The following is a 20635-nucleotide window of genomic DNA, read 5'->3' as shown; positions in this document are numbered from 1 at the left end:
GACGCCAATCCCCGTGGGGTAAAAGAGCACAAGAAACTTCCGGCCATTTGCCGTATCATGTAAATTTATCTGCTAAATTTAAATGGAAAAATTTATCCGCTAAGATCAGCGATGGTTCTCATGGTGTCTTTTGACGTCTTGTGACATCATGTGACAGCCGAATCGCTTTGACGTCTTGTGACTTGTGACGGCCGAAGCGTTGCGTACTATGCTAAATACAGACTGCGCACATGCACGCCACGTGACCTGACGATGACCATGGCAAACTTCTCAGCTAAATTTAGCGGAAAAATGTCCCCTTTAAATTTACCAAATACATTTTTAAATGTTGTTATGTGATACTGCGACGTTGTGACACGACTGTAAAGGAACACTCGCTGGCATCCGCTGCGAAACTTCATCATTTTTTTAAATTATTTTGTATGAAATTGTTGGAAAATGAAGGATATAATTATTTTCGTAATTACATCAACCGCTGTCACCGCCCAAGGTTCTGAAGTGCACATCACGTTGCACGAATACACTTGGAATGTGCTTTTTGCCCTAGGAGGGTGGTAAACTGAAAGGGACAAAACGCAAAACAAATTGATTCTTCGATTCGTATATAGTATATTTTCTGATTTGCTAATTATAGGAACACAGGTGCCCTGTCAACCGACATTATTGCAACTTTTTCTTTTATCTTTAGCTTTCTTTTTTTTTTCAGAGTGAATAAGTCGGTTTTGATTGAGCTGGCTTTGTAAGTTGTTCATATACGAGCTTCCATTTCTTTTGTGATTTTTACAGGGCATAGGCCATAAAGTCATACACAATCATAACAAAGTTTCTGTTTTTTTTTTTATAATAGTTAAGAGATCAAATACGAAAATACATTTTTCGATTAGAAATCTCTTATATAAGGAACTTTGGTCTTTCTGGTGTTTCTTATATCAAGAATTCTTGTCTTTCTGGAGTTTGAGATGATTACTAAATTATATTTACTTTTGTTTTCAGTGATCGAGGTTGCATCTGGAGATTATGGGAGCGTGAAAGATAGTCTTGTGGAATATACGAACATAAACATGGATAAAGTGCCCTGCTATGCCTCTGCGATGACAAATGGTTACATCGAAGATACCCAGCATGATGAAGTGGCTGTGGTTCCCTTGTTAACCAGGGTGAGCTTTTAGTGGCTATTGTCCGCGGGCCACGTTAAAATGCATGTCTCTCCAAGGTCTAAATAAACAATGCAGGTGTTACATTGACATGAAATAACCAATGCGGGTGTACATCCACCATAGCAGCGGCCTCAAACACGCAGCCCGCAAGCATCACGCGGTTGCGAGAATTCCATTCCCATGCCTCGAGCGCTTCGTGCGCCGTAAATGGTATAGTTTCATATCGACGATTCATTTCCGAGCAAAACAAAGCTCAGCTCATATAACGTAACCGCACATTCTACAGTATTTTGTATTCTTTTTTTTGGCTAAGTTAAGCTTTGTCGAAACATTTACTTCTCAACCCTTTTCATGCAAATCAACCGGGCTGACAATACCACTAGGCTACAAGCGCGAGCTCTTTGCTCCAGGAAACACCTCGGCTGTTCGAACACTCACTCAGCACGAGTCTGTGCCAAGGATAAAGCAATGACCTTGGCATTGTAGCCTTGAGAAACACGTTTCCAATGCGAGTATTTTATGATATTGCTTTTTTAACAATCTTCGGGAAAGTAAACACTGCCGTATGAAGAGATATCTTTATCCATGCCCGTTGAGCCAAGTAAATTGTGCGACACGGTAACATAAGTGTGCTCGCTCTTGTTCTATGAAGAACTGCCAGCTAGTTGGCGTTTTGAATTTAGTGATCACATCAAGTGCAAATTTTTGAATCATATCAACATGCAAATGAAAACTAAATATGTCACCGGAAAGACGGCGAGCATACAAGAACAAGGGAGCACGAGGGACCTCTTGTAGAAAATCTCTGGGGTATTGCTGGGAGGGTTGGCTGCCTTGCAACCTGAAACAGCAATGCTTTTCTTCTTTGCCTTAAAATACCAAAATATCCCCCCCCCCCCCCCCCTTTCTGTTAGCCCTCGATTATTCGTGGGTGGGCAAACTCGATCCCACATTCGGATGAGTTTGAGACCCCTGAACTAATGTCACTGACGTCTTAGGAAATGCAGGCCGTGACTCAGTATGTTCCCGTTTCTTACTTCGTATGCAAAAATATTCCAAAAGCCGGGAATCATAATGATCAAAAAAACTGCTCCGACTTTACTCAATCTTGTTGAGTAAAGTCGGAGCAGTTTTTTTGATCTTACTTCGTAATTCGTACTTCAGTGCTCTTATCGGCCAATGTCGCAATATTGGAGCGATAACAAGGTGCTAGGAAATCGCCATACCCTGCGCTTATTAAGTTGGCACTGATTGTAAGGGCTGGTCCACAGACTTGCAACTGCTTACAACAATCGTAAGCAAACGCGAGTGTGCGAACGGGCCTCAAGACCCAAGAAAATGTGGCACCGTGAGAACTCAAACCTGCTTCTTTCTTTCCAGGAGGATCGAGTGTTTGTAAATACGGTCTCACTCGGCCTTCAAATCAAAGTGCTACTGAAGAGATGTTACCTCTCACTAGTGCGAAATCCCGTGAGTACACAAAAGATTGAATTCCGCGCTGCTTACTTTTGTCAACATTGTGCGCAGAAAATGGCAAACACGGATTATCTAGGTTGTAAGCGAAATGGCGATTTTCATAAATTGACGTTCTCAAGCCTGTATCTTATGATGCAATTTTGATTGCGATTTCTCAGTTCCGCGGTCGCTCATGCAGAAAAAAAAATACGTGGTGGAGGCTGCGGGGCTCAACGCTGCAGCTGCAAAATCGCAAGAAAAATCGCAACCTGTGAATCAATGATCAGTCAGAAGCATAAAGCACACGTTTGGCCGGACGCCATATTTATATTGCGTTAATTTAAAAACCCTTTTGTCACAATTTGTTTAAGTACTTGAATTAGTCAGGCAGCTAAAAAAAAAAAAAAAGCTTTTATGTGCTTGTATTTAAAGAAACCTGGAATCTCTACTTTCTTGTAAAGCACCTGAAAAAGTCAATCGCTGCAGCCCACGTAGAGAGCTCGGTGACATGAGGCAAGAGCATAGCATGGAAGGAAAAACAACAGACATGGTAACTTAGGAGCCAGAGAAAAACGGGACGAACAACAAAAAGCTTCAAACGCAGCTAGAATTTCGCTAGGCCGTCCGTCTCGTTTTTCCCCCGCTCCTGGGTTACCATGTAAGTCTGAACCAGCTCGCTTGCCCTCTTGCTTTATTTTGAAGAAACGAAGCGGTAAATAACGATGTAAAATTATTTTAAAGGACCTTCTTCCGTTGTATGTGGAATACAGGGTGTTTTAAATGGGGTCATGAATGACCTCGCTGGCGCTCAAACTTTCGTTATCAATTGTTTACGAACGACCTGAAGAGTTTCTCGTAAGCGCGGATGGCCTTCTAGAGAAAACTATATCTTGTGCAATTATCAGATCGAATCCATTAAGCGTTATGCGTCGGGATTTTCTGGTGTTTCTAAAAAATAATTAGGCATGACCTGATTGCCTCACCACCTCGAAATGATTACGAGTACTTAAATTATTAGGAGAATAAAAATTCAAGCGATTCAATTTAGTAACAATATTCCTACCAAGCGAGTTTCACCTACGAGAGTGCCCAACTGAAAGATTTTTATCAATTAAAACAAATTTAAATATAAACTATGTTGTTTTAGAAAATGTCATTATTATTATGTGTATTTATTTCATTCGCCTAAAAATGCCTTAAAAAGTTCGGTTGTCAATTTATGAAAAATATCCACCATTCGAGAGGTTGAGGCACAAACGTTACAAACAATTGCATTCCTTAACTTGCAAAAAAAGTTACCGCTAAATTGCCGTATTCTAAGGCTTTGAACCGTTTGGGAAGCTCCGACGAATACTATATTTTATATAGTCCCGAGTTCGTATTAAAAAAAATTGGAATATATACGGAAGCATAATATGAAACAAATATATCAGCCATCGGAACGTCACCTTATGCGAACTTCAAAACATTTTAGTTCGTCAAAGTGTGATAATTTTTGGTACTAACCAATCTCAGCATATCGAAACTTCCACGACGATTTTATTGCCCGCTGCTATTTCACTCCTTCGCCAAACTTGCTTATCTCGTTCTAGATGGTGTTTCATCTCCGTCTGGCCACCCACGTGGCGGTGGGCGTTATTATGGGTCTCCTGTACTACGGCACGGGAAACCGGGCCGACCTATTATTTAACAACGCGACGCTCGTGTTCTTCGCCCTCATGTTCCTCACTTTCACCGGCATGATGCCCGTCGTCCTCGTGTGTGAGTAGTCAAAAGATAATTGATCATTATTCAAATCATGGATGCATATGACTAGGTTAGGTGCAATCTTTAATAAATATATTGTATTGAAGTTCTCACTCGTGTACTAACAAGTGATTCGATTGTTCGTCAAATAGCTGATAGAAATGATCAGGTGAAGTGCAATATTTGATAATTATTGTATTTAAATTTTCATTCACGCAATCACAATCGATTTGATTATTCGTCAAATTGTGGATACAAATGATCAGGCGAAGTGCAATATTTTATAATTATTGTATTGAAGTTTCCACTAATGCAATCACGAGTGATTTGATCATACGTCGGATCGTGAATACAAATTATCAGGTTAAGTGCACTCTTCGACGAATGTTGCACTGAAGTTGCGACTGATGTCTGCGCCACCAGTGATGTAATGCATGGTGATCAAATTATGTGAAAACTCTGTCATATTGTAGTTTCCACTGGCGAATTGGTTATGAGGTGACTAAATAAATGTTTATTTCAACCGTGAATGCAAACGGTCAGATTAACTTCAAACTCTAATAAATGTCATATTGCAGTTTTGATATCCGTTACTGCGATCAAATGATTTGATGCATCATTGTTGGGATCGCGGATGTTAACCAGACCAATGTCAAATGTTAATGAATTTTGTAACACCGATGTATTAATTTATTATATATGGTTTAACTGCTAATCAAATACGTTAATATAAAAGTAGAAGTTGCATTTAAAGCAGTTCTTTCTTTATGAAAGAGTAGTATAAGTATGGTGCGAATCTAAATAATTGGCGCATGGTCATTCGCTGAACGTTTTCCGGGGATTGCGCAGATTGATTCACCACTTGCTGTAGACAAAAGTAGACGCACATATATATTTAGCGTGTGGAGCAAGAGTTTAAGTTATGAAGCGTCTGTAATACAGCATGAGGTTATAATGTTATGTTTGAATTGCCTTGTAAATAATATGAAATCTGAAAAATTTTAACCGCAAAATATAAAATATGAGACGACGTAAAAGAGAAAATAATTAGAGTAAAAAAATGAAGAGGTGACAATTGACATTTATTTATCACAGTTGCATTGATTATATTTATGCTTCCTCAGACTATTATAACTCTTAAAACATAAAAAAGTAAGACAATCTTTGACATATCTTGGAATCTTTGCAGTTCCCCTGGAGGCTTCTGTCTTCACTAGGGAGAGATGTAACTCATGGTACACCCTCAAGGCATATTATCTGGCCAAAACAATTGTTGAGATTCCATTCCAGGTAAGAACCATCTAGGTACCAAATTGCATATGTCTAATGACGTAAATTAAGTACCGTAACTTATTACGACATCGGTGGTCGCTTTAGGCTTTACTGCATGATATACCTAGAGAAAAAATAATGTAGAATACGTGCCACAGATCACATATTGAAATCAGGGGTTTGTGTAACCACCTGCAGAGGTGGTCGCACAATAGCGTGCATTCATCGCGCTAAGAACATGGAAGTTTTTTTTTTTTTTTTTTATCTAATCGTTTATAATGCATTATAATGTTGGAACAGATGTTCGTTTCAAACTTACAAGTTGGACAACACAGGCGTTCAAAATAACCACATCACCTCGACCGACCTTTTTCAAAGATCGCTGGGTGCATGCGCCAACTCTGAGAAAGGTGAAGAAAGAGAATAAAGGCCCGTTCACACTCTTGCGACCAAGTACGACTGAGAGAGACGAGATCTCTTACAACTTCTTAAATGTTTCTAGAATGAGGGAACACACTGACATTGTGGCGCCATCTATGCGGTGACCCTAGAACTGCATTTCACAAAAGCGAAGGTTTTGCGGGATTTCCGAGGTCAAATGTGCGTAATACCCATAGAAAGGCTCCTGTATAACATTGACAAAAGTTTTTCGAGCCAAAAAAGAAAGGATATTGCGCGAGAAATAAAAAAAAAATATGCCGGAGCGCCGAGTTTACACTGCTTCCCAATAGATGGCGCCAGTGTGTTCTCTGGTTTAAGAAGTTTTAAGGAACCCAGGTTTAAGAGGTCGCAAGCAGTCGCAAGAGTGTGAACGGGCCTTAAGGCGTCATTTTGGGAGGCTGCTAGTTGGGCTTGACTCCCTCCGCTATTCTCGCGGCTTGGCTTCATAGTTGTCATGCGTCACCACAGTGTAGCTGTAGGTTGCACAAACAGCAGCAAAAATTGTTCAAAAGCAAGATTTTGTAGAGTTCCAGCAGCCTTTTGTGGGTGGTGCACGAGAGCACCCAATATCAAACACCTCGCCCTTTTTGCCCCGCTTTCAAAAGCCCCCGTTTCAGAAGCCTATGACGCGAATCCCCCCGTGTCAGGTGGCCGGGTCTTCAACGTAACAGCGGGGACATCCTGCGTTTAACAAAAAGACATTAAGTGTGCATGCGAGGTTTTGTAACGTAATAATGGCGTACTCGGTACTCGAGTGAATAATAACTGGATAAAGCTTTCCGTTCTTAACGCGTGCGCTATACACATTCACATCTTGCCATGTAAAAATCAGGGCTGCGCAGAGATACTCGAAAAAGTACTGGGGACTACAAATACTAAAATATGGGTATTTTAACGCCCAAAATATAAATACTGAGATACATTTGTCTTTTATGCAAAGGAATATCCCTGAGATACGTCCACAAAAATGACGATAAAGTATTCCGGAATTGAAATAGAGATACTTATAGCAATAAAGTAGAGATTTGGCCCAGTTGATTCAATGCAAACAAAGAAACAGCGCTGAAAAAACAAAGGAACACAAACTAAGGGAAACAGGACAAGGCGCACTCTCAACTGAAGTTTATTGAAAATTGACAAAATAATATAGCCACCAGAAACTTCGTTATCCTTATCTATTCAGCACGCGTTTCAGAAATTCAAACTCACTTGTAGATAACGACAGGGACGTGTCACTTATACCTTTCTTCTCCCTGGTCCTAATTTCAGATGCCGCATGTAATTCTCGCAGACAAAACTAAGCAAAATCTTAGCGTCATTGAAGGCCGGGGTGCACGAGCATCTGTTACAAGGAATTGCAAGATGCCCCGAAGGCGTCGTTCTTGTAGAGGCAGCATGCTCGCGGGTGCGATCATTCACGCACCTGTCCGTCTGGCGCACGTATGTCATCCCACACGTCATGGGGATTTTGTAGCCGACGCCAGTAGCGCATTCGACGTACTTATTTCGGTGATTAGTAGTGTGGCTATATTAGCTTGTCAACTTTCAATCAACTTCAGCTGAGAGTGCGCCTTGTCCTGTTTCTCTTCGTCTGTGTCCGTGTTCTTTCGGCGCTGTTTGTTTCGTTTGATACTTATAGAAATACATTTGTTTCTGAACGGTGCTTGGTAGGGAGGGTGTAGTTCGTGACAAATCCAAATGCAATGTATGCTTGTGCTCCTCTTTTTGTGTTATTGTATATGCACTTACTTCCCCGTGTCTCAAAATCTTAATGCCGCTAAAGAAAAAAAGAACACGTCGCCCTTGGCGAAACACATAACGGTAAAGACTGTGTGCCTTCTTCACAAAAGGAGCCTGAACGAAATGAACCCTGTTTTCCCGTGAGGGCGCATCTCCAACTGCTGTCTTAAATGCTTCTGAGTCATCCATAATGTGGGGAGATGATACAACAGAGCCGCACATTTTCTACACTCAACTCCTTTACAGCGTTTGCTCTACTACGTTGGAAAAAGTGGAGGGCTTTGTGAGAGGAGCTTATTCTATAATTCTTGCGAGTAACCTTCTTTAAACCAGCTTTTTTAATGTTGGTGACTGTGATAGATCATATGTTATAGGGCGGGTTCATATTATAAATTCTGAAGCACCTTGCACCAAACGTGTTTTCATCTTTTAAATATATCATAAAAAACGTCAACAAATGTACCGAGATACCTAAGTGTGACGAAGTATCGCGACATACGCGATATATTGTAAATGTATTACACTACCGAGATACAAATCCATTTTCAAATGTATCTCGATACAGAGATACAGATACTCGATAGTATCTCTAAGATACTATCGCGATACATTTGTATCGCTATACTGTCCAACCCTGGTGAAAATAGAGGAAGAAGAGCAGAACATATTAGTCACTGGAAAGACATTTAAAGCTCTTTGGAATGAGCTCAAGCCTTACGGCGACAGAACCCTGACGCAACGCCTTGCCAACCAACCGTGAACTCCCCTGTTTGCAGGGCCCACTTCGTCAGAGGTTCGTAAACGTGTTGAATTCAAAGACAGATTATTTCTAAGATACCGTTCCTGAATTTTTGACGGTGCAGGTGAGCCTTCGCAATATCAAGACCGCCCGGATTTCATCCCCTCTGAGTTTGTCTACACGGCTCCGGGTACGGCGATGCCCCTTGCGCTCACGCGGTACCCAGGACGGCGAAGAGACGGAACACAATAAGCTTCAGTACACCTTAGGCGCTCAAGGAGAGCGAAATCAGCTGTTCGCAGTGACCCGGCCTCATAAACGGAGCTCACAAGCTCCGCATGAGGTGGATAGTTGGGTCGGGATTGAAACTGGTCACCATTACTTTCCTTACATAACACTCTGCCTTGAAAACCGACCTTTTGTTCGGTTGCTTGCACGACTCGACTCCTATATACTGACTCCTATATACTAGGCTCCTATATACTGACAAAGCCTGGCAGATCGCCACGAGAAGCGGCCGCCGAAATGGAAAAGGCGGAGCGGCAGATAACGGATGAGAGGAGAGCCACGTGACTGGTGCCCCGCTGCGGCGAGACCCCGGAACACACTTCTCCCGAACGAACAAGTGTGTTCCGGGTCCTCGCCGCTTACAAAGCTGAGCGCTGACGTCAGGTTCCCCGAGAAATGGCTCTTTGATGCTTTGTGCTACCAGATCGTCGTGCTCCAAATCTGCCACCGGGCACTGCTCCTTCGTCGAACTGCGAGGCTTTGTGAGTATAGAGGAGGTTATGATATGACGCATACGACGCATACGACGCTCGTGTGGGACGAGCCGAATGCGACTTCAAAACCTTAGATTGACAACCCCTGATATAGTCCCTGAGAGCCCAAGAAACACAAGGCGTGGCAAGTTCCAAGAATCTTATTACCGCTACACAACAGATGATTCTACAGCGTTAGCCGATCAGAACCAGGATTGGCCAGTATCTCTATAGTATCTTAGAGATACTTTGGAATATCTGTGTCTTCTCTGTATCGAAATACGTTTTGGGGAATGTACTTGTATCTCAGTAGGGAAATACGGTGTATCGGTTATTTGGCGATACTTTGCCAGGGCTTAGGTATCTCGATATGTATTGCCCCCCCCCCCCCCCCCAAGAAAAAAAAAACACGTGTTGTTTTAGTACTTTTATTTTGTGGTGCCTTTCTGAGTGTCGATCCCTGTCCAGCCCTGATCATAACGCCGAAAACAGATAGAAAATGGCGAAATCTTCAACAGAGTAAGTAACGTCCGTCGATTTTTCAGTTGTCTTAGCCACGAACACTTTAAGAAACGCAGGGTGAGGATTACTATTAACAGAATGGACAACTGGGCGAGTTGGTGCGCTTTCATGTTGAAACAGCGCAACTAGACACGGACGAAACGAGAAACTGGACGAAACGAGAGTTAATTAACTACCGGTTTTTACCTAAAAAAAACAAACACACACACACACACAGCAAAGGCATACACGCGACACCCTACTCAGGTTGGGATTCCGTCTGCGCAACGAATACCTCGATGCAACAAGTTAGGCTTCTCAAGCACACGGCCCGCGGTCCGTAAATGGCCCGTGACTCGCTGTGACGCGGCCCGCAGGCAACCGGCTACGAATTCCGATTCCCATGTCTCGAGCGCTAGAAAAGACATGCGCCATAGTGATCTCATCTCGTCGATTCATTTTCGGTGAAACGTAGCTCTGCTCTTTTAACGTATTCACATTGTTGATAGTTATCTGTGTTCGGTCGCACTTTGTTTTGCTTTATTTTTTGCTTCCCAGCTTTGTGTAATGTAAAACAATTCCGCTACTAGGCGGCAAGCGCGAGCTACCTGTTGAAGGATGCATCTCGGCTGCGCGAACTCTCTATCAGCAGGAGGCACTTTCAAAGATATAGCTACGAGCTCGGGATTCCCGCCTTCAAACAAATATCACCATTATAGGACAAGTATATTGTTCAGAGTGTTGTAATAAATATGGTCAGGAAAGTAAGAACTGTCAAATTAACTGATTGCTTTTGTAGGGACATGTTGAGCTCGCTTAATTCCTGAGTGAATTAGGAACTGGAACGACAGTGTACTTGCTCTCTTGTTCTATTAAAAGTGCCCGCACGTTGGCGGGGGCGGTGTAATTTCAATTTCTGCTATTACATCAGGTCAGAGCCCAAAGTAGTCATAGAAGCAAATCAAATCCGAATATGTCAATGGCAAAACCGTGATTTTTTTAAAAGCATAAAGCACGAGGTCTCTTCTCCTTAAAAAAATTAACTTCCCCCCTCCCCCTGTCCCCCCATCCCCCTCCCTCCGCCTTACATTGGCCCTCGACCTTTCTGGCGTGGGCTATCTGGCCCCCGAGCTCAAATGAGTTTGAGACCACTGATATAAGTTATTGCACTGTTCACAAGTTTTGTTTTGTGACTCTTGTTTGCTGATACCGCAATCGCATGACTGCAAATCAATAATAACATTCTCAAGACTAGGAGAGTTCCCGAGAAAAGAGAACCCTGTTTTTTGGCCCGGATAAATAAACTATATGTCACAGAAAGCTCAAACTCCGCAAAAATGTGAAGCTAGTGGTTTGGATAAAACGCGAAAGTTTGAAACAATAAATATCTTGCAAAACAAAAAAAAAAACTGAGAATTTTTTTTTTTTTTTTTTGTGATTACGTTTATTTTATTTTAGCATCGTTAAGACAAAATATTATATTGTGAACGCTCATGGGATTTATATCAGCGAAGAACACTTGGTAGCAAAAGAAAGAGAATATCGTTTTCTTTCCTGCTTGCAAGTTAGTTCCACTGAAACTTTTTGACGAACTTATACTTAGGTGGACGTCGGCTCTCGTTTTTTCTCAATTATATTTTGATTCATGTAAGGTAATGTTCTCAAACTTTCGCATTCTATCCCAACTACTAGCTTCATATTCTCATGGAGTTTGAGAATTCTTCGACCCATATTTTATCTACCCGGGCCGAAAAACACATACTTAAAAGGTTAAAACAGCGCAAAAGACAACGGACAGGGTAAAGAAGGACACAGACAGGGCGCTGTCTGTGTCCTTCTTTGTGCCCTGTCCGTTGTCTTTTGCGCTGTTTTAAGCTTTTAAGTATGTCACACCAACTGGACAGGCTTCAACCTTAGCGAAAAACACAGTTCTTTTTTCTCGGGGACTCTCTGTATACTTCTCGAAAACACGAGAGGGCCGGCCCTTGCAACCAAGGAAAATCGATATATATATATATATATATTGAAAATGAACTTCCTTTTTTTCAGATCTTGCACCCCACCCTCTTCATTTCGATCGTGTACTGGATGACGTCACAGCCCTCCGACTGTTACCGCTACGTCATGTTCACCGCCACATGCGTCCTGGTTTCTTTCGTGGCACACTCTCTCGGCATGCTCATCGGTGCCATCGCATGCGTGCAGGTGGGTGCAGAGGGTCCGACAGAATCCCGCTAAAATATCGTACAAAAGACCATTGCAAACACTGTTAAAGGCCCGTTTCTTCTTTTGACAGCGTAGCTGTTAAGGGCTAGTTTCCCGAGGATCGTGTCCCCAGGAATGAAATGTCGACACAAAACTCTGGACAGCTACCGCCATCTATGAGCGACGGCGGCAACCAGACAACTGGCTTGCCGGCCTCGCTTATAGATGTCGGCAACCTTTCCAGCCTTTCCACTCTGGTTTTCACCAGAGTGGAAAGGCTGAACTTTTCTAGGCGTCGTCCTCGAGGTCGTCCTTGAGGTCATCCTTGAGGTTGTCCTTGAGGTCGTCCTTGAGGTTGTCCTTGAGGTTGTCCTCTAAGCGTCGTCCTTAAGGTCGCCCAAGAAGTCGTGCTTGAGGTCGCCCCATCATAGTACAGCTTCGCTGGTCTTCCTTCTTCACCAGAGTGGAAAGGCTGAAAGTTTTCTATTTTTTTTTTTGTTTGTTTGTGCTTGTATGGCGGTTTTGCCACATTGGTCATGCAAAACCTGCCTTTAGGCATCTTATGGCGCATACTTATGCATGAAGCACAGCTGCTTCGAATAATGCTTCAGGTGTGTCAGCATATAATTCCGTCATCATGCGTCTGCACCGAAGAACACAGTGCCTTTCGTATGGTGCATGGGCAGCGTAACTACGGCTGAAGAAAGCTGGAGCGTCTGCTCTCCATCAAAGCACCTGGGAGGGCCAATTGCTGCAATGTAGGGTGCGAGCACGGAGAATGACGAGGCAGAAAAAAAATGTTTATACCTAGAAGGAAACAATCCGCGCGGTAGTACTGCACATGGTGAAACGTCATGGTGGTTAGTGGTTAGGTTAATTGTGTGCTAAGTTAGGTTGGTTGGGTCAGGGACGGATTTAAGGGACAGACCCGGGGAAGGGGGGGGGGGGCGGTTTATGGAGAGGGATGTGACGTCACGGACCGATGAAGATTTATTTTGTTGATTTAACATTTGCCATTTCACTAAAAAATAATCCTCTCTTCTTAAAAAATAAAGCTGGTGTATGCCGTGTTTTGCGTAGAAAAAGTTACCCTTCGAAACGAAGGGGGGGGGGGGGGGGGGAGACTTCCCCCCTTTTTTATATTATCCCCTGGGTTGGGTTGGGTTGTGTTAGGTTAGGTTAGACTGGGTGTACGCATATTTACAGCCTCATCATTGGCTGAGTCGCCTGCCTAGGTTGCAGGAATTGGCTCTTCCTGGGACTTTGAGGGAAATTAAGTAGACGCTCGAATTGTACGGTGCGACCAGCACCAATACGAGCAAGCAAGGTCCGTGGAGGGTTTCGCTACAAAACTCCGTCGCCTTCAATGCGACCGTTGCAGGTTGCGGTGTTCCTGGCTCCGGCAGTGGCCATCCCGTTCATGCTGTTCAGCGGCTTCGTGGTCACGCTCCGCGCCATCCCCCACTACCTGCGCTGGTTCTCGTACGCGTCCTTCCTACGCTACGCCTACGAAAGCAGCATGCGGACGCTGTACGGCTACGACCGCCCCGAGCTGGAGTGCCTCGAAGACGACGCGTCGTCGCCCTGCCTCTTCGTGGAACCGAACCTCTTCCTGGACTTCATGGGCCTCCACGAGATGAGCGTGGAAGTGTGCCTGGCAGCGTTGTTGGGCTTCGTCGTGGTCTTGCAGGGGGCCACGTATCTCGCCCTGAGGCACAGGGGCAAGCGTGCCCTTTGAGCCGTCGTCGCACTGACAATACATCGTACGAAAGACAGTTTACGGACAATGGCATGGGCGTGTACTTTTCTTGTATGACTGTCAGATTGGCCGCGCAAACTGTCTGCAGGCACGTTGGAGACGTTTGAAGCAAGCATGTCTCGAATATGCTTAAGGCCGGTCCGCGTATAATTCTGTCACCGTGTCTGTGGAAAAGGCCGTGTCATTCATATGGTGTTTGAGCAGAGTGACCGTGGCTCGAGGGGATTTCAAATCCACCTCTGACGCTGGACACGAATGGAGGGTGTGTGAAATCCGCGTACACGAGCCGGCAAGCCGGCTCCCACGTGATGCGCGACTATAAGCGGATCAGACCGGGCCCATGCGTTGACTACGCGTTCAAAGCATAGATCAAACATTAAACGCACGAAGATTCAACAAACGCCAGACCTGTGTGTGTGTTTTTTTTTTCTTTTTATAACAAGGTGTTTTTTTTTTTTTTTCGATAAATACCGATCAACTTTGACAAATAACCCCCACGCCCATTTTATCAAAAATCGACGAAAAAAAGTTCTGTCTGTCTTCAAATAATAAAAAACCGAAAACTTCGGTGAGAAAAACGTAGATCTATAACAATAAATTTTGTTGATCCCGAACAAAGCCCGCACTGAGCTCTCCATGAGGTTGCTCCTTTTTTTCTGCGGGACCACCTCCCTTATTTCGTGTCCTCCTATCGGTACCGGAAAGAATCACGTGCTTGCTGCCTCAAGTTTAAGAAATGTGATGCCCGTGTCCGGCTTTCCTCAACCTTAGCCCTCGATAAACACCGAATTTTTGCCCGACACGAAACTTTCACCCCGAAAATCTGTGGTAAATAATAGTCTCCGTAAAAACACCCCCGAATTCGAAGAAAAGTAAAACCCGAAAACAAGGAACCCTTTCTACTAACTACGGCAGCGGGCCGCGCCACGCAGTTTACAAGGAGCTATAGACCTACCCGGCCGACAATGAATGGATGGATGTATGGGTTAATGGATGGATGGATGAATGGATGGATGGCAATGACTTTATCATTTCCATCGGGCTGTAGTTTAGAAACATTTATACCCCTCCCATTTAAATCTTGCTCCGAATTCCGTCCACTGTTAAATAGTCTACCTCGCCAATTTTGGGCATTATTACATATCTATACCTGTTACAGTGTGACATTATCCGTGGAACCACATCGTTGCCTGTGTGAGGGGCACGCTCTAAAGAGAAAAAAAAATATTTGAGTTCACTTTCCTGCGGGACAGGTAGACAGCTATTCGCGGGCAACGATGGGATGAAGCCAGCAAATTACAAAAGTCTGAACACAATTAGATAAACGAAAAATAAAGAAGAACTGCGATGTGCGAAGAGAAGATGAACAATATATACGTTTCACTCGCTCATAAAAAAGTTTCAGCAGATCGTTCCGATACCTCTGATAGCCCCGACAACGATGCCCGGTAAAGATACGATGTATGCGCAAAGGCTGCGACAGAGTATCTGTTATCGTTATCGGAGTCACCGGAACGATCCACTAAAACTCTGTATTGTTCGTGTCCACATGGACATTTTTAGATGCAACGGTTCTCTGAGCTTCGCCATTAGGGAGTTTTCGTAGATCGTTTCCGCTGTCCCGCAACGCTCTTCGCATCCCGCTACGCTAGCCGGAACTCTACAGTCAAGGCTATCGACGCGCAGGCGCAGTAGCGGCTTCTTCGTTGCGGAAGGCTGAGCGGAGGGGGAAACGTGGTCTACGAAAACTCCCTATTCCCTGTGATCCTTCCCAGCATATGGTCGTCGTGACCGCCGGATTCGCTCTTCTGCAAGAAAACAAATTCAGACTTTCCTTTTTTTTTCAGTAAAGTCATTTGAAACACGCAGTGGACGATAAGGATTTTATTGTACTGCGGAGAAGTGCAACTGGGCGCGAGCAAAAGTGAATCATCAATAGTTTCACCTATATAAGACCCTTTAACTGTTTACGAACATGAACCGCTGCTAGCGTCCAAAGCGACTTTCGGTCTCTTCGTCTTTGCGAACCCGTTGACTTTGCTTATGTCGCCAGTGCTAGAAAGCATAAATACTAGACGAACGGCAAAGTTGGAGATTTAGTGAGGGCATTCGGCTGTACGATTTAACATCTTGGAGGAGACAAGTCGGTTTACAAGAATATTCAAGAATTGGAACAGATCTCGCGCTTCTTGGTTCCTTTGGCATACACGTGGAGAAGTGGTGGTTACATGTTTCATCCACGTTTGAAGCAGCAGTGCTAGGGTGGGCTTTGTTCATTATTTTTATGAACCGGATGTTCGCTGGGATGTCAATTACTGGAGCGTCACATGGTGGCGCTTGCAAAGAAAAGGGTCTATACTCCTGGCACCTAATGGCAGACACGTATACCTCCCACATGACATGTAACTTTTGCCATCTCGCGCCGAGCATCTAACTCCACACGTTGAACGTATGTAGTGTGACGCTTCTATGCAATGGTCATTAAGCACCGTTCAAACACTTAAGACTGAGTAGGACCGAGAGCGCCAAGGCCAGTTTTTAAGCCTCTTGCGACGGCGGCACCTGCTTCGCACCAGCGCATCTGGTCCTACGCCGCCGCAAGAGGCTTAAAAACCGGTCTTGTCTCTCTCGGTCGTACTCAGTTGCAAGTGTGTGGACGGCTCTTTAGCGGAGAGAAGATGTTGTAAGTTCTCCGCTATCTTTACATGGAATGGGTTGCAGGGCAACCCGGTAAAACAGTGGACGGGTGGAAGCGTTGCTGTCAGCGGTTCTTTGGAAATTGTGATATTTCTTGTCCCGTTTTAATTGTGCTGAAACTTCTTCCCATTGATTCGAACGTAATAAACGTTGGGCAAATCGCCCTGAACAAACCGATCTTCTCTGACTCATTGAATCCGACAACGTCGCCATACGTTTTCGTATGTTTCTAAAGGCTCTAGTGTACTCCAACGTCGCGCACAGCGAACGCAGCGTAGCGCAGAACACGCGCATTTCATTGGCCGGCGAGCAGGAACTCGATATCCGCGACCAATCGGTATCTGCGTGCGCTGCGCTACGCCGCGTCTGCTATGCTAGACGCCGTAGTATAAGTGAACCCTTAATGGCACCATCCCGGAAGCTATAGACCGACACCCTGTTTACAAACAAGCCCGCGTTGGCCCATACAACGGGTGGTGCCATATGCGACTGTCATTTATGATCGATTGACTTCACATAAAGAGGTATCGTTGTTATTTAGGGTGTCAGAAGATGCATAGATAAAAGAGACACGTTGGGCACGACCCCGACTTTCCCTTGTGGTCACCGAGAGCTTGAGAAACAACATGTGGCTTATAATGTTTACGTTTTTTGCCTTGCGAGTTGTCCTTCGTCGTTCTTAACAAGTAAAACCTCTAATAAAGTTTTTTTTTTTTTTTTGCAATTTATACTTGGAGCGTTGGGTTCAGTATGTTTGTCTAAATGGGAATTCCTCCTCAGTAAAACCAATACTTCGTGGTGTTCCTCGGGGCAGTATATCAGGTCCCTTCCTCTTTAACATATATGTAAATGACGTCGTAAACATTAACTCAAATGTAAAATTTGTTCAACTATGCCGACGATACAACAATACTTACTTAGGGAGGGGACTGCGATGTGCTAGTAGTTACGGCAAGTCTGACGTTGTCCAAACTGGAATTTTGGAGTCGGGAGAACTAATGTCAAATAAACATAAACAAAACGAAAGCTGTACGTTTTCACAAAAAAAAAAATTGATCGTTCAGATTAACGCGAGATATCGCTCTAAATTTGACTACAACTGAGATTCTGAGTCATTTCAGGGCATTGGGAGTATTGTTTTCTCAAAATATGTCCTGGGACAATCACATTAATTTTATAAACCCTCAACTGTCACGAATAGGTGGCTTTACATACCGTCATTGGTCAATTTTGCCAAAGAACGTGAAATGACTAATCTATACATCACTGTTTTATTGCCACTTAAATTACTGCCATTTCATCTGGGGCTCAGCTAGATTATTCAGTCGTGAGAGGGAATTTTTATTACAAAAGAGGGTGTTGAGGTCCATCGGCGGCGTCCCGTTTGACTCTCATTCAGCTGGTCCGTTTACGGCCTCTCCGCGTTATTTATACAATTTACACAACTATAGACTTAGCAGTACATTCAAATTGGAGAGCAACAGAAACACGGGTTTTCTTACGAATTTGGCACATCTCTCCGTAAAAGAACTTGCTTACCTTACTAATCAAGCAGAACATTGGGAAATGGTAGCGCGGAGGACAAATTACGGCTCTCAGATGATTAGATATACGCTACCTAATTTGCCCAACCAGTTTGGTGCTAGTGAGTTGGATCTGATTAAGAGGTCCTTTAAGCAACTTAGAGCATATTTTGTAAGCCTAGATACGATTACTCAAATTTCTTTAATATGTGTGTTGTGCTCGTATATTATCCACCCGTTTTGTACTTTCGCATGATGTAGCATTTTTTCCAGTATACCTCTGCTGTTGCTGTCGGTGGCTCTAGACACGGACAACTTAAGAATCACATTACGATCGCGTTTCGAGCCCCTCTGATTGGTGCTTGGGTGTTCCTAGAGGTTGATCGTGGCAATCTCATTGGCTGTGGAGCGATAACCAGGGGCTCACCACACCCCGTATTTCTTAAACCGTCGGCGACTGGGGAACGCTTCGTGCGCGCATAAAACAAAAATTGGGCCGGGGATGACTGTTGGAAGTCGCAAAGGTGCTCTCGTCTCCTCATGATCAGAAAACGACATGTACCACACCATGTTGCATGTTTTTCCTCGTGCTTCCAGTGAAACAAAACGTTTGCTCTGGTTTTCGGTGCAGACACACACAAACACACACACACACACACACACACATATATATATATATATATATATATATAAATATATATTATGTATACTGAGAAATTTTAGCGGAAACTAAACTCGTCCGGTTACGTTGGATTGTATTCCGTAAAACGCGGTGCACGTTCATGTGAGTACGGGCAATAGTTCTGTTTTGCACTCTGGAACTCCTGTAAAATCACATCTAAACCGAAAACTAAAAAAATAAAAAAATGGCGCGCAGCTGGAATATTTAGGACTGTAGTTCGTGCGACAGAGCAATTAAGTTCGAGCAAGCTGGGACATGACGTTGGATGAAAAACAGTCTGGCACTGCACCGAATAATAAGGAGAGTTATACTTTATAACGTGGCGTTAGGTTGAGGATTCGAAAAAAAGTGGAGGGGGGAGGGGGGGGGGGGGGCAACGGAAGGGGGGAGAGGTTGTTTTTAAAATTAGGAAAACGTTCCGAATGGTAATGTCGATAAAGTCTGCGATGTGGCATCGTGACGTTTCACAGTGCTCAGTGTCAGAGCAAACAGTTTCGATTTTCAGATATATATATGTATATATATATAGATATAGATATATTTCCAGCTCCGTCATTTGCCGAGCACTTTCGGCATAATCGGTATAGATGACAACGATTGGTCTTCTCGCGTGCTTGGCGGGAAAGAAAACGTTCAAGGTTTCTTAGAGGGACCCTCAGTAATCTTCCCTCAAAGCGACTATAAAAGGAATCAAACAACCACTTGTCTTCTCTCTGTTTGAAGTGACTCCAGTTTAAAGATGATTTTTTTTTTTCAAATAATAAAAGTCGAAACGAAGTTTTTACCAAAGAAATTTCTGGCCGTCGCTGAAGCAAATTGAATAAATGTAAATTGACGTAAGATGATTACGTGCAACATTATTCGCGTTGTTGATGCGTTCGTTTAGCTGACCACGTTCCTAACTCTCGTCATATATAAAGTATCTACTCGAGTGATACACGCGCTGTTTATGGACAAAACTTAAGGGTTCGCTTTCCCGCGGAGCACCCATGTAGCCAATCACCGTGGTCGTCAGAAAGATGACAGTGATATACAAGACAGAGCTAACGTCTTCGCGTGAAAATGCATTCTTCGCAGTCGCAGATCGCATTTTCGCGGAAAAACGCATTCTCGATTTCGTTGTCGAGATCCGATGTCGAGTAAGAAAGTTTCAAATGTTTTCAGAGGCGAAACCATACCGTGATTGGAAGCGATGCGCTGCATAGCCAGAGTTTAATTAAACAAGGTTTGCAAGTATACTACATCAATTTCAGGCGGAACTGACAACTCCGAGTCCCGATTTTTACTGTCATGTTTCGATGTGCCAGAAAATTTCAAATTAGTTGGACGACGGCCCTCCGATTTGGTTATTAACTTCTCATTTTGTTATTCATATTCTGTACTTTCGCGGCTACACTTTGAACGAGGGACTTCTGTTACGAAAAAGTGGAACAAAATTAAAAGTATTAAAAGAGAAAATAAAATAAAAGATTTGTCTTGGGATTGCATGGTGTCTCCTGACCAATAGGAATTAAAAATACACTGACCAGAAACTTACGCATGCCTAGATTTTTGCGCAGACATGCCCTATGAAAGTTTAAAGATGTAGAAGAAATTGATGACTGAAAATTTGACGGTTTTCTCCAAAACAACTGGAGTCATGTGCGATGACGTCATAAAACTCGCAACATTTGGAAAGCAATAACGCGCACCTATCGCTCTCGCACATCTCCATTATTAAAAAAAAAAAGAAGAAATACTAGAGCTCCCCAAATCGATACTTTGCAAGGTCATCAAAACACCGTAAACACGAGAACTCGTAGTCGCGGAAAGCAAGACAATCCAAGCGACTGCCATCAACTCCCGGAGCTCCGTCACAGTCTTCCGCACTGCTCCCCCTACTTTCATCGGACTCGAAATATTTTTTTGTAGCAAATATGCGACCCTGCTGCCAAAAAAGGGCTTGCGGCTGGTGTGT

General features: G+C 43.7%; 1 protein-coding gene across 1 annotated transcript in view; it reads left to right on the top strand.

Moving 5' to 3' along the window:
- Positions 1-14000, top strand: part of LOC115316764 (ATP-binding cassette sub-family G member 1) — a 40663-nt gene extending 26663 nt beyond the window's left edge. The window contains exons 9-14 of the mRNA XM_042288730.1: positions 994-1157; positions 2538-2627; positions 4205-4373; positions 5548-5648; positions 11862-12017; positions 13399-14000. Of these exons, the coding sequence (XP_042144664.1) occupies positions 994-1157; positions 2538-2627; positions 4205-4373; positions 5548-5648; positions 11862-12017; positions 13399-13755 (1037 nt within the window). The 3' untranslated portion in view covers positions 13756-14000. The remainder of the gene's footprint in view (positions 1-993; positions 1158-2537; positions 2628-4204; positions 4374-5547; positions 5649-11861; positions 12018-13398) is intronic.
- The last annotated feature ends 6635 nt before the right edge of the window (positions 14001-20635 follow it).

This window comes from Ixodes scapularis, unplaced genomic scaffold, assembly GCF_016920785.2.
Source record: "Ixodes scapularis isolate PalLabHiFi unplaced genomic scaffold, ASM1692078v2 PGA_scaffold10__122_contigs__length_95168666, whole genome shotgun sequence".
NCBI lineage: Eukaryota > Metazoa > Arthropoda > Arachnida > Ixodida > Ixodidae > Ixodes > Ixodes scapularis.
Note: the sequence above shows the minus strand (reverse complement) of the source record. Positions and strands in the feature narration are given on the sequence as shown.